Source organism: Camelina sativa, chromosome 13, assembly GCF_030686135.1.
Source record: "Camelina sativa cultivar CO46 ecotype springtype chromosome 13, ASM3068613v1".
Taxonomy (NCBI): domain Eukaryota; kingdom Viridiplantae; phylum Streptophyta; class Magnoliopsida; order Brassicales; family Brassicaceae; genus Camelina; species Camelina sativa.
This window is the reverse complement of record NC_141892.1, coordinates 22,528,714-22,543,078: the sequence shown is the minus strand read 5'-3', so window position 1 is coordinate 22,543,078 and position 14,365 is coordinate 22,528,714. Positions and strand designations below refer to the sequence as shown.

General features: G+C 35.2%; 1 protein-coding gene and 1 pseudogene across 2 annotated transcripts; both read right to left on the bottom strand.

The window, feature by feature from the left end:
• Positions 1–4,033: 4,033 nt before the first annotated feature.
• LOC104738393 (putative F-box protein At3g23950 pseudogene) lies at positions 4,034–5,424 on the bottom strand (annotated as a pseudogene).
• A 3,006-nt stretch (positions 5,425–8,430) lies between these two features.
• On the bottom strand, positions 8,431–10,961 carry LOC104737194 (uncharacterized). 2 transcript variants are annotated; one of them, XM_010457304.3, is made up of 5 exons: positions 10,256–10,961; positions 9,667–9,800; positions 9,302–9,537; positions 8,984–9,211; positions 8,431–8,896 (listed from the first exon to the last, which is right to left on the bottom strand). In XM_010457304.3, the coding sequence occupies exons 3-5, from the start codon at positions 9,377–9,379 to the stop codon at positions 8,606–8,608; spliced, it is 597 nt and encodes a 198-aa protein (XP_010455606.1). In that variant the 5' UTR covers positions 9,380–9,537; positions 9,667–9,800; positions 10,256–10,961; the 3' UTR covers positions 8,431–8,605. The 2 variants fall into 2 exon arrangements, with proteins under 2 accessions (XP_010455606.1, XP_010455605.1); XM_010457303.3 differs by having other exon boundaries at positions 9,667–10,961.
• Positions 10,962–14,365: the final 3,404 nt, after the last annotated feature.

Below are 14,365 nucleotides of genomic sequence, written 5' to 3'. Positions count from 1 at the left end.
TCACATCCATTTGGTGAAGCTCCAGATCATAATGAGCCACCAAACTCAAAAAAAATCTAAGAGAATCCTTCTTTGAAACTGGAGAGAAGGTCTCTTTATAGTCAATGCCATCTTTTTTCATGAAACCTTTGGTAACCAGGCGAGCCTTGTATCTTTCAATGTTACCTTTCGAGGTTCGTTTAGTCTTACAGACCCATTTAGAACCAACGGTTATGAAACTGTTCGGCAACTCTACTAAGTCTCAAACATTATTATCACCCACAGATTTTACTTCTTCTTTTGCGGCAATAGACCATTTTTCAAAATTGTCACTTTCCATGGTTTTCCGGAATCTGTTCGGATATTCGTCAATGCTTAAGTCACATTCACTTTCAACAGCATAAACCACATAGTCATTTGAATAGCAGATCTTCGTTGCCTTTTAGATTGCCTTACTGGTTCTAGTACTAAACCATTTTCTTCATGAATAGCAACAGGCTCATTAACAATCCCTTCATCTATTGGGATTGGTACATCATCATGTTGTTTTATTGCCTCATTTGCTTGTTCTGAAACAATTGGAACAACAACCTTAGGTGTAAAAACATGTGAAGAAACTTCAACCTGAACTTCTTGAATGTCAACCTGTCTTGGTAATCCACTCCCACTAGTTTGACCATTTTCAATGAACCTATCATTTCTCGTTTCAACTATTCTCGTACTATGCTTAGGACAGTAAAATACATACCCCTTTGATTTTTCCGGATAGCCAATAAAGAAGTCACTGACAGTCTTCAAATCAAGTTTCTTTTCATGTGGATTATATGGCTTTAGTTCTGCTGGACATCCCCAAAAACGTAAATGTCTTAAACTAGGTTTCCTTCCTGTCCACAGTTCAAAAGGAGACTTAGGAACTGCCTTACTAGAAACTCGATTTAAGACATACGTTGCAGTTTTTAATGCATATGTCCACAACGAAAGGGGTAAAGAACTATTACTTATCATGCTCCTAACCATTTCCATTAAAGTACGATTCCGCCTCTCAGCTACACCATTCTGCTGAAGAGTACCAGGCATTGTATACTGTGCACAAATGCCCCTACTCTCTAGTAGCATCACAAATGGACCAGGACATTGTCCATTTTGATGAATTTTCTAGTAAACCTCACCACCTCTATTAGACCTCACTAATTTTACTTTTTTATCTAATTGCCTTTCCACCTCATTAATGAATATCTCTAGAGTATTCACGGACTGAGATTTTTCATGCAACAGGTAAGTATAACCATAACGTGAGTAATCGTCAATAAAGATGATAAAGTATTTTTCATCGCTCCAAGATGGAGCATCAAATAGACCACATATATCAGTGTGAATTAACTCAAGAACTTGAATACTTCTTGTGGCTGGTTTCTTTGTAATGTGTTTAGTCTGCTTTCCTTTCATGTAGTCTACACACATATCTAGATCACTAAAATCCAAGTGAGGAAGAATTTCATTCTTTACCAACCTCATAATTCTTTCCATGGAAATGTGACCTAGTCTTTGATGCCACAAGAAAGCTGAACTTTCATTAGATGCACCACTATGCTTAATGCCTTGACTTTCAATATTAAACAAAGATTAAGAAAACTTTATATCAAGATTGAAACGATAAAGTGAATGAAACAAAGTACCACTCTCATTAAGGTAATCATTTCAGTACAATGAGAAAACACCATGTCCAATCCTAAGATCAAAACCTAATTATTCTGACCTACTAACGCAAAAAAGATGTCTAGCACACTCAGGTACATAGAGACGCCCTTCAAGATCTATATGACATCCAGTGTCCAAGATCAACTTATAAGTCCCAATGCCTTCAATTCGTGCCTTCATTTTGTTTCCCATGAACAAGAATTGTTCATGTCTTCTTATGTTTAATATGAGACACATGAGTAGTAGCACCATTATCTAACCACCAAGTATTTTTAGGCATTTCAACAAGGTTCAGTTCAGAGCAAACATAAATATTTGCATACCTTTCTTTTCGAACCAAGCCTTTCTTTTTGGACAGTCTTTCTTGAAGTGTCCCATTTTCTTGCAAAAGAAACACTTCCTTTCTTTTGGATTTGACTTTCGGGGCCTTTCATGAGAGTTTTATCCTTCATAATGAATTGGACTAAGAAATTCTCATGAATTTTCATTCCCAAGGTTGACGACCTTGCTGCCAAGTTAGACATGTGGGTCACATGATCATGAATCGGCTAAGACTAGTCAAACTTTTTAGTAGTAAGCTCATTCATGAGACTTCCTATAATCGACTTGTTAGCCAAATCAGATCGTGAACACTCCTTAATTTTCTCTATGAATTCCCTTGCTTTCTCTGTTTTAAGCCTAGATGGCTTAACACTTTCTGCCATCGTCATTCTCATGAGGTTCAAACTCAGCCTGTTAGGTCGCTCCCAAATTTCATAACGAGATTTTTCAGTTTCGGAGCTATCTCATGTAATGGCTGAAGGTTCATCATATGTTAGTATTACGGAGTCCAAAGACATTATACCCAATTCAAACCGGATCTGATCAGACCATTCACCATAATTCAGCCCATCGAACTTTACGACAGAGTTAGCAGATGCATAAACTTTTGAAGAAGCTGCAAACATGCAAACATGTAAACATGCTTACCTATTAGTGCTTTGACACTTTTACACAGACTATTAAGGCCTAACTTAAATTTAATGCACAAATTTAAATAACTTTTGGGCAATATTTCAACACAAACACTTTTAATGATGCTAAATTTATAATTTTATAATTAATCAAATCACATATTAATCAAATAAATTTGTTACCTTTGGGTATACATATTTTTGACTATATTGAAAATGATTAATTCTTTTCATATTATTAATTATATTCAATGATCCACCTTTTGGGTGATCTCCAAAAATATAGATAACAAAATAATTGATCAATCAAAACTTTTATGTCATTTTTAGCATCTCTTTAATCATGATCAATTAATGAATTTTTTAAATTTCAATATCTACATGTAATATAACAAGGTCACTCTGATAACTAACAAGTTATATACAATATAAACAATAAAAATATTTAATTATTTAATGGGTCTAAATTATTTTATATTGTGTTAATATTACATAACACAAATTTTACCCAGTTATTAAAAAATATTACAGCGGAAGAGAACCCAGATATTATTAAGATATAAGAACTCTAAATGCACACTTAAACATATGATTTCATAATTACCGAACAATAAGAATTACCCAGTTCATTTATTCCGTACTTTAATCACTCGTTTATGAATGCAAAACAAATAACCAGAATATTCACCAAAAAAAAACAAATAACCAGAATAAATGAAAAACTTAAACACTCCATCAAACAAATACAATATGTTTGATTAACGCCTAACAGTGAATTAAACAAATCTATTTGGCTTTGATACCAAATATAAATTCAGATTTACTATATTTATGAAATCTATATATCCCAAAGATCATCTAGATTTTATTTAATTCAACTATGAACACTTTCTTAGAAAAGAAGAAGCACTGACCTTGATCCATTGCTTGACCATGCTTGATGATGGATCCAAGTCTTGGGTAATTGATTTTCTCTTCCCTTACTCATTGCTTTCACTTGATCTTTGATAAAGAAGATCAATAATCACTTTTCTGTTGTGTATTTGGTTTGGTAAAGTTTCTCACGTTATTAGAACACAACCGTTGCTATAACGATTCAACAGCCACACATATATATACATGTATATACAGTCACTTTGAAGAGTTGTACTGGTTCGTGTTAGCACCCCTTAAGAATGCATAGACATAATATATACAAGTATATATATTACTTATATAATATAATTAAGAGAAGGGAAGAAGGTTATCAATACACCTAAATTCTAATATATTAATCAAAATTGATTCATCATGTCTTTAATATTAGAATTCATAATGTTAAATATAAACTTGAACTTAATTATTAAACTGAAAGACATATAGGTCACATAGAATATAAAACACCTATTTATCACTGTTTCAATTGAATAGAAAGGTTCACGTCCTTACATAATGGTGCAAATGTGTTGTCTTAGAGGATGCATGAAAAATTGTACTAGTAATAAACTCAAAACATAGCTACACACTAAGTAGGTGGAGGACGAGGGAGCCGGTGCAACCAACGAGGGAGAACATACTGTGAAAAGAGGAGATGGTTAGGAACACAGTTAAACCATGGTAAAAAGTAACCACATATGTTCTCCATATACTCGCTACATCTGTTAAAACTCAAGACGCAACCATCCATACACTTGCTATCGTCTTCGTTTTCCTTATGAAGACTAAATGCTAATGTCCTCAAGTTAAACAAGACCAAACCTTTCTCGTCCATATACCACAGGTAGATGATCTCAGAGTTTAAAGGATGCATCACCACTGGGAAATAATCGATACCTAACAACTTGATCATAGAAACCAAGCTGTGTACTTCATCAGCCTCCAAACCTGTAATGTGCGGTTTTCATCTTCACGGAACTCGTTGAAATACACAATCGACCCTTCTGAGGGTGTAAAGGTTCTTCTAAAACGCCGCAACACATCATCGTTTCCACTATCGGGGAAAGATATGATATGACACCCATCATCAACAGTACCTCCATAGAAATCATAGGCCATAAAAGAAGAGATGAGACTTGAAAACCAGTGAAGTATCCCATTCAAAGAAATCGACTTCCGGTGGCCAAACCAGCAATGATGAAGAGGACAAGTCACATTTCTATTTTCCCACTTCCCTGTGTCAGATGAGTAGATCGCAAAACCGAGTTTAGTACCACCGTGACTCATCACCAACACTACCTTGTAACTCACAACGATACCACTCCGCATCTTCGTAACCAATCCAGTGTCGCTGAAACAATCATGCAGCCGTAATCTCTCAAGATCTTCCAAAGAGAGGAAAGGAGGGAGAGGGACTCGAAACCACTCTTGAAACAAAGGGTTTCCAACGTAATACATAGGAGTATCATCGGCAGCTTCTAAGTAAACCAAGACCAGTCCATCGGTGCAAGCCAAGACTTGTATCTTATTGATTGCTCTCTCGACAAAGAAACTCATGAGAGATCCCGGAGAACGAGAAAGTCCCCATGTTTTGCATCCATGATGACCCACGATTTCAAGTGTCAGCTTGTGAGGTTGCATCTGAATGATTGACCACGAGACTGAAGAAGATGAGTTGCGAGAGATGAAGTGATCTCGGAAGAAGTCTGAATCAATCAAATCATTCCATTCTTTGCACACTGATCTGAATCTTGCAATGCTTTTCAAAGGAAGTCGCACCAAGATAACAAACGCCACTTCAGGAATATTCATTTCTGCAAACAAACAATATATAACATGCTTTTTGTATGATAAAAATCGAAACACCTTGAGATTTATGGCTTCATACGTATAATAATTAACATAATTAAACGAAAAAATAACCAAAACTACAAATAAATACATGAAAAAGATAATACAATATATGATATATATTTTTTCATGCGGAATAGAGAGATCTATATCCAAGTATATATATATATTGAATGCTCGTTTTAGATAGTGAGAAGAATTTGATAGATCCATATATTGAATGCTCGCTATAATGGTAACAAAAACAAGAAAAATTTGGAGTCTTGCCTGATTTCGTTGGGAAAGAGAGAAGACAAAAAGTACAAAAGAGGCTGTTGTAAACAAAATAGATTATGTTATCGATATTGTGGGGTTGAAAGAAAAGTAGCTTACAATTATATATAGAATCGTAACTTGGAAATCATTAGGTTTAATATTAGGTCTGAGCATAAAAAACATATCCAAATACCCAACTCAAATCGGAACGGGTTACCCTAATGTCCAGCTTTAAGTTTATATGGTAACTGAAACACTATACATCTTGTTTTATCAAACACTATGGTAACTGAAGATAAAATACATTTCACTATGGCTTTTTAATTTTGTCTTTTTTTTTGTTATTCATTTAAAATAAAATATTGTAATAAACTGGAAATTAAATTAATGAAGATATATTTCTATATAAAATATAATATAAATATTTCAAAGAAAGAAAGATATATTTTTAGATATATATGTTTGTTTGACTACAAAGAGATAGTATTAAAAGCTTTTAAAAACTTGTTTGACTATTAAAATTTAACTTTTCATGAGTAAGCTTTCTTTTATTTTTAATAAACAAATTTATTTTTCTCTTAAAGTCAATGACTTTTCATATAATTTTGTCAAAATTAGTGTTAATTCTATAAATGTTATTGATAAAATATCATAATTATTCAATATAAACATTTCTACTTTTATAATCACATCATACATATACTATAATTGTTTAATATCAGTTTTTCAATATAAAAAGAGTAGATCTTTTTTATAATTTTGTTTTGGTAAATTATATTTATATCAAAGGGCTCGAGCATGATAAATTGTATATTTACTAATACAAGAATATAATAAACTGGTACTTGGTTACATCAAAGTACTGTAAAACATTCACAAATTTGATTAAAACTTAAAACACAGAATACAAAAATCAAGAAGGCTTTGGACGGGGAAGAGGGTGCAGCCAATGAGGAAGAACAAACTGTGAAGCAAGGAGATGGTTAGAACAACCTTGAAAGGATGTGACAAAGTAATTAGAAACGCTCTCCACATACTCGCTGCAATTGTTAAAAGTCAAGACGCAACCATCCATACACTTACAAACGTCTTCAGCTTCCTTAATTGTGAAGACTCAACACTTTAGTCATCAAGTTAATAAATGAGGTTTTGATTAATTGAAAGTTATGGTGATGGCAGGAAGATGTACAACTTATGAAGAACATGGGAATGGATGCTTACAGATTCTCCATTTCTTGGTCCCGCATCTTTCCAATTATGTATTTCTAATCTTGTTGTGTTTTGTTTTGTTTTAGAATCTACTTTACATTGAGTAATGTAATATATAAGTACTAAGTATGAAATTTTAAAAAAAACTCAAAGCGTGATAATAATACTATGTATGTATGGTTTACAGATGGCGTGGGACAAATAAACGAAGCTGGAATCGATCACGACAACAAACTCGTAGATGCTTTACTTGCAAAAGGTATTTTCTTTATTTATTTTTGTTGCATAATTTTAAGGGTCTAACTCTTATAATAATCTCAAATTCTATGTCTTCATCTATTCTTATGAACATTGTTTCATATATATTAAACTGTGGTTGGTCGAGCCTTATGTGATTCTGTACCATTGGGACCTTCCTAAGGCACTCCATGATCGATTCCTCGGTTGGCTATATAAATTCAGATTTCTATATTTATGAAATCTATATATCCCAAAGATTCTCTAGATTTAACCATAAACATTTTTTTATAGAAGAAGAAATACTAATTTTGATCCATTGTTTGACTATGCTTGATGATGAATCTAAATCTTCAGTAATTGATTTTCTCTTCCCTTACTCCTTATTGCTTTCACTTGATTTTTGATGAAGAAGATCAATAATATTTTTTTTGTTGTGTATTTCGTTTGGTAGTGTTCTTCACGTTATGAGAACACAATCGTCCACTACAAGAAAACAGCTATTTAGCGACTACACTATTTGTCGCCTTGTAGTCATAATAATAAGAGTTATGACTAATTAGCGATTATGTCATGTAATCATGAATCGAGAGTCGCTAATTGTTGTAGTCGTAAAATTAGTCGCCCTTTTGCGACTACTTTACGACTATATACATGTTGTCATAGAGTAGTCATCATTTAGTCGTAAAATATAGTGACTAATTTGCGACAATATTGTGATTAAGATAACCTGGACAAATCCGTTGGTTAATGTGGTCGGGAAATAGTCGTATAACTTGTGCGACAAATTGACGACTATATACGTATTGTCACAGAGTAGTCATCATGTAGTCATAAACTGTAGTGACTATTTTGCGACTATAGTGTGATTAAGACAACCTGGACAAATCTGTTGGTTAATGTGTTCGGGAAATAGTCGTATAAGTTTTGGCGATGTTATAGCGACTAATGTTTTGAGAAATTGGATAAAGAATACTCTAATTCCTCTTTGTTCCTTTTCACTCTGTCAACCATACCAAAAAATGATAATAATTTGCAAACCAAAAGCTACACATAATATGAAAAACTAAAATACATTGTGTGACAACCCGTCTGTGGCCCCCACTAGCCTCACTGCTAGCTCGCCCCCTGCAGGTCAATTGGTGACAACTTGTCTGTGGGAAGGTTGTTAAAGGGTGAGGGACCAGGGTTCGAAGAATGCCTGATGCACCAATAACCTACTGGTGGATTTGGATATCCACAGTGATGGATTAGGATCGATGCCCTGCAAAACCAGTCTATAGGGGCGAGCTAGCAGTGAGGCTAGTGCGGTCCACGGACGGGTTGTCACACATTGTACTTGAAGAAGTTATTATAGTTTCCAAAAAAAGTACAACATAAACTTAAAGTTGTCATTGAGTTCATCAAAAAAAGAGTTAATTAAGTAAGACATAGAGAAACCTATGGAGTTGAAGTTGGATCTTCTTGTTGAACAGGCTTTGTGGTTGTCTCTTTCGATGAATGGGTTTTCAAGAACTGTTGGAACCGTGGATCACATTCCCGCAGAAACTGCTCCACCAAGTCGAACTGCTCAATCTTGTCATTCTGCCCAGCAATAAGTTTGATTGCTGAGCAATTTCTGCATCATGCCTCAACATATGAGCAGCCTGCTCCTCTATCATGCGTTGAGCTTCCTTCAACCGTTCTTGCATAGCCACAAAGGTAGAAGAGTCTCCTGCTTGCTTCTGCTTGCCATTGACAAGGCAGTCATGGAGGCTTCCAACTCCATAAGGTTTTCCTCTTGAATCCTTCTCATTGGACTGCAAAGTAAGAGAAAACCAGATATTAGAGGATTAAAAATTAAAATCCAAGACTATAATTGTGTATTGTTAAAAATAAAACGTAACCTGAAGAAAGATTTCTGTATATTCTTTTGTTGTGAGCTCCCGGGGCCGTGAATAACCATCTGAGACAACAGAAGGATCTTCCTCGAGCTGAGACAACCTCTCTTGCACATTCTTCTCATATGTTTCTGCTATCTTCTCCGCCTTCCGATCAACATATGTCCCATCAGGCTTTGTATTTGCCTTGATGAAAACCTCACCAATACGTACCTCTCTTCCCAATTCCTCTTCCTGCAATGTTAAGAAACAAACAAGTAAAACTTAAGCATCAGCTAGGTCAAAATTAAAAGTGGCTTTGGTGTAACAACATAATTATCTCACAATTTTGTCTTGAATCTGTCGATACGACTTTGGCCTTGAGAGGTGGACATGAGGACCGAAGCCATTACGGTCAGACATACGGGCATCAGAATATGTTTTGCTTCTTCAGTGTCCCAGTAATCTTTCATTGTCTTCCAGAGAGTATTTCCAACCATGTCTTTGAGCCAATTTTGACAGATGGCCTGGAAATTAGCTTGAACAGTCCCAGTTATCAAAGGATCCCAGGTGTGGGTTTTCTACAAAAAAAAAAAAGAAAGGAGCTAATGTGAGTGAAAAGAAGATAAGTAAATAGGATATAATTGAAGATTAAAGTTATATACGAAGATTAAAGCTATATATGAAGGCTAGAGGACAGAAAACTTTACCGCGAACTCAAGGAAGTATCTCTCCTGTTTCTCCCGAGGCACACATGTCCAGGTGTAGTAAGGAGCTTCGAATTTATTTATAAGAACTTTAGTTATCTTCCGAACAAGTTTTAGATCCTTTGTCACGATCAAACCTCCATACACATGAACCAATAAAACATGTATATAAGTTCTGCAATAATCGGAGACACTCAAAATAACAAAACCAAAGGATATAATACCAAAATAGAGAAGACATAAACATTCATATTGATTACAAGCCAAAGGATATAATACCAAAGGATTAGATACGAAACAGGATATAATACCAAAATAGACAAGTTAAACACTAATATGAAATAAGACGAGACCTAAACACTAATATCAAATGAGACGTAACCCCTAATACCAAACTAATATCATAAGCCAAATGACAAGACCAAAATAGTGTTTCGTATTTTGTTTACCAAAATAGACAGACCTAAACATTCATATTGTTTACAATCCAAAGGATATAATACGAAACAGGATATAATACCGAAATAGACAAGACCTAAACACTAATATCAAATGAGACATAAAACCTAATAACAAACCAATGAAATCATACCATTGGGTGTTTGGTAGGGGAATGTGAGAGAGGATAGTGGTGAACTTATCCCTATTTGGCACCACAAGCAACACATTTACATCCCACAACATGTCCTCCTGGAGTTCCGGCAACACCGGAGGAGATTCATCTTGGAAATTATTGCCTTGAGACGATGGATGCGAAGGATGACTGCGAGTCTGAGAGACTTGAACTGGAGAAGGCGGATGGTCAACCTGAAGAGTTGCAGGATGCGAAGGATTGTAGTGGGCTTCTTCTGAAGGGGTCGGGTGTACTTGAGGTTGCGGTGGGTGAGTGTAGGAGTTCTGAAAAAGTTGTTGACTGTCGTTGCAAAACGGGGACTTCTAGTTCAGGAGTCTGCAGTGTCGGAGAAGCTTGGACCGCCGGTGTGAAGTTGTACTGTCTGGGAAGAGTGTGCGGCAGTTGATTTGGTGTTGACACTCCGACTCTCTGAGAAGCAGTAGGAGCAACCTTCCTCTTTCTTCCTCGATTAGGCATCTTGTGAGTGTGAGAGATGAGAGTCGGGGATAGATGCGAAGGATAGGATTTGGGTTTAATTAGATTTTGGTTTCGGGGATAGATGCAAATGGTAGGATTTGGATCCGATTGAGAGGAAGAAGAGAGTGGAGAGTGATAGATTAGGGTTTTTTGCACTCAAAATCGAGAGGAAGAAGAGAGTGTGAGAGATGAGAGTCGGGGATAGATTAGGGTTAGGATAGGATTTGGGTTTGAATTTAATTATGATTTGGGTTTGGGTTTAATTAGATTTGGGTTTGGGTTTACTTATTTTTAATATGGGCTTAAACCCAATTTTTGAAATTTAAATTACACTGATTCATCATAATTATTTATAAATTACTGAATAAAATTTATATAATTACACAATAATTATGGAATATAATTACACAATAATTATGTAATATAATTATAACATATTAAACATTGAAAAAAAATACAGTTACTGTTTAACACAATAATTTTCTTTTGCCAAATAATAATACATATATTAAACATATTATGCATAGTGTCCTTCGTCTTCTTGTTCTTCATCATCAGAAGACGATAAATTACACTACAATTCATCTTCTGGATCTGCATCTCCAACATCATAATGAAGGTTTATTGGATTAGATTCTTCTACCAAACTGTCGACTATGAGATCTTCAACTGTAGTCATCAGTACATCATCATCATTTTCTGTTTGCAACAAAGTAGGTTCATTGTTTTCATATTCTCCTGAAATGTTTCCCCTCAGATTTACTTTCAGAACACTTAGCCACTCCCGCTTTGGTTTCTTTGTGTATGGATACGGAATACAGCAAACTTGATCTGCTTGAGATGCTGTTTGCAAAATCGCAATTTAGTATGGTTAGTTACATTAACTAAAGATATATCTAAATTATTTTGAGTCATACATACCTAAAATGAATGGCTCATATTTGTTGTATTTTCTCGATGAGTTTACGTCTACAACGCCACTATCACAACTCTTCTGAGTCCCTCTACAAATGAGAGGAACATACCACTACCAATGACAGGATCATACAACTTTATCAGTTAAGTTTCCATAGAAATCTGCACCATCAGATGCATCGGTGTAATTTTCACCTTTAACACATACACCATAGTTACATGTCTTCCGTCCAGCGCCGTGATTCTTCGTATGAAACACATAGCCTCTTGTAAAGTATATTGGCCAAGTTTTAACCTTGTGTAAAGGTCCATGCACAATCTCTTGAACCCAAGTAGGAAATGGATTTGTGGCGTTCTAGTATATAACCTGCATATATATATATATATATATAATAAGGTCAAACATTAATATATACATATAAATATTATAAATGATCATAGAAATACATGCGTTCGAGTATACTTACGTAATCTTTCACCCACACATGATATTTTTAAGCTCTTTTCGTGTACAGTTCTTTTTCGGTTAATTTAGGATATTTGGTAGAAAGAGAATCCTCGAACATACTAAAAAAATAAAATACATATAATATTTATGAGGAAAAATTGTGGATTCTATATATTTGCAATAATTAAAATGTAATTTGGGAGTCTATATTATATACCTCTCAATTCGTTGAAAATAGTCACAATTCTGTAAAATATATGCATGTGCACACTAATAGTCTCTCTCTAAAAGCCATACTTCATGCATTTCCCTACTTGGACGACTGACGTGAGTAAATATAATAGAGACTCCAGGGACATGATGTATTGGGACTTCGCCTTCATTGAAGATAATTAAAAGTAATTTCAATTTAGTATAAATTATAATTTTATTTACCTATATTTGCATTTAATTATACCTTGATTTTGTTTGTATATGATTGGCAAAGTAGTGCTAGGAGAAATAAGCAATCTCGTCATTGATATATGACTCAACACTTGATCCAGCTGCAATTATTTTGTTCTTCGCTTTTCCTTTTAACTTTTTGAAAAATCTTTCAAATGAATACATCCACCTATATTGGACAGGGCCTCCCACTTCTGCTTCATATGGGAGATATATAGGCAGGTGGTCCATCACATCAAAAAATGATGGTGGAAATATCTTTTCTAAGTTGCATAAGATCAAAACAATGTTATGTTTTAGAATTTGAACGCGACTTTTTTGCAAAGTTCTCAAGCATAAGTCCCTGAAAAATGCTCCAATCCCTGCAAAATATATTCGAATTGCAAGCCTTAGGAAATTATATTTAAAAATATATATAGTACCTATTAATTAAATAAGTAAACCATAGTACCTGATAACGCAAGGTGAACGTTCCGGTCTAGTAGTTCTGCAAAGATAAATGGAAGTAGTCGCTCCATAAAAACATGGCAATCATGACTCTCCATTCCTGAAAATTTGTCATTGATCAGATCAACACAACTAGCCAAGTCTGACGAATAACCATCTGGAAATTTCACTGCATGCTTGACACATTCCAATAAACTTGTTTTGGCTTCCTTTGTCAATGTATATGCTGGGAATGGAGCTTTACCCTTTCTACCAATATGTAAGTGTGGTCGAGAACAAAATTGTTCAATGTCCAATCTTGACATGACGTTGTCTTTAGATTTATCCTGCACACTCATAAGAGTATACAAGATGTTGTCCACAAAATTCTTCTCCGTATGCATCACATCAATATTATGTCAGAGATTGAGGTCTTTCCAATAAAGTAGCGACCATAATATGCTTTCCTTGTTCTAATTATGTTCATTTCCATAGTCTGGCATCTTCTTTTCATGACCGTTACAACCGACGTCCCTGGTTTTTGGTGGATTTACAAATTTCAAACGCTCGTAATAAACTTGCTCACCAGTTAAAGACTTTGGTGGATAGTCGTTAGAAGCGTCTCTTCCCTTCAGGAAATATTTTTTGTTCTTCCTTAATTGATGACCATGAGGAAGGAATCTTCAGTGGCAGTCAAACCAACATGTCTTCCTTCCTTTAGGTAGATAAAACGACTTTATACTTTCCATGCAAATGGGACAAGACAATTTACCGTGGGTGGTCCATCCTGATAACATGCTATACGCCGGGAAGTCACTTATCGTCCACATCAGCACTGCTTTTAGATTAAAGTTTTGATTCAAAGACACATCGTATGCATCGACTCCAGTAGACCACAACTCTTTTAACTCCTCAATAAGAGGTTGTAGGAAGATATCGAGACTAGCTCGCAGATGATTTGGCCCAGAATTCAGAATTGTAAGAAACAAGTACTCTGTATTCATGCACATACGAGGGGGTAAATTATATGGAGTCAAGATCACAGGCCACAGCGAATGATTACGAGACATGCCAAATGGATTGAACCCATCAGTACATAATCCACGATAGATGTTATGGGGTTCTTCTGCAAACCGAGGGTTAAGCTCTGGGAAATATCTTCACTCTACTGCATCAGAAGGATGATTCATTTCTCCCTCTTTTGATTGGTGCTCCGCATGCCATCTCATTGCCGATGCATTCTTTTGGCTCTGATACATTCTCTTCAACCTATCAGCAATAGGTAGATACCACATACGACTATATGGTACTCTTGTTCTCCGTCGGTCTTCCTTAGGCTTCCATCTTGGTGAACCACAAAATAGACATGTCTCTTCATT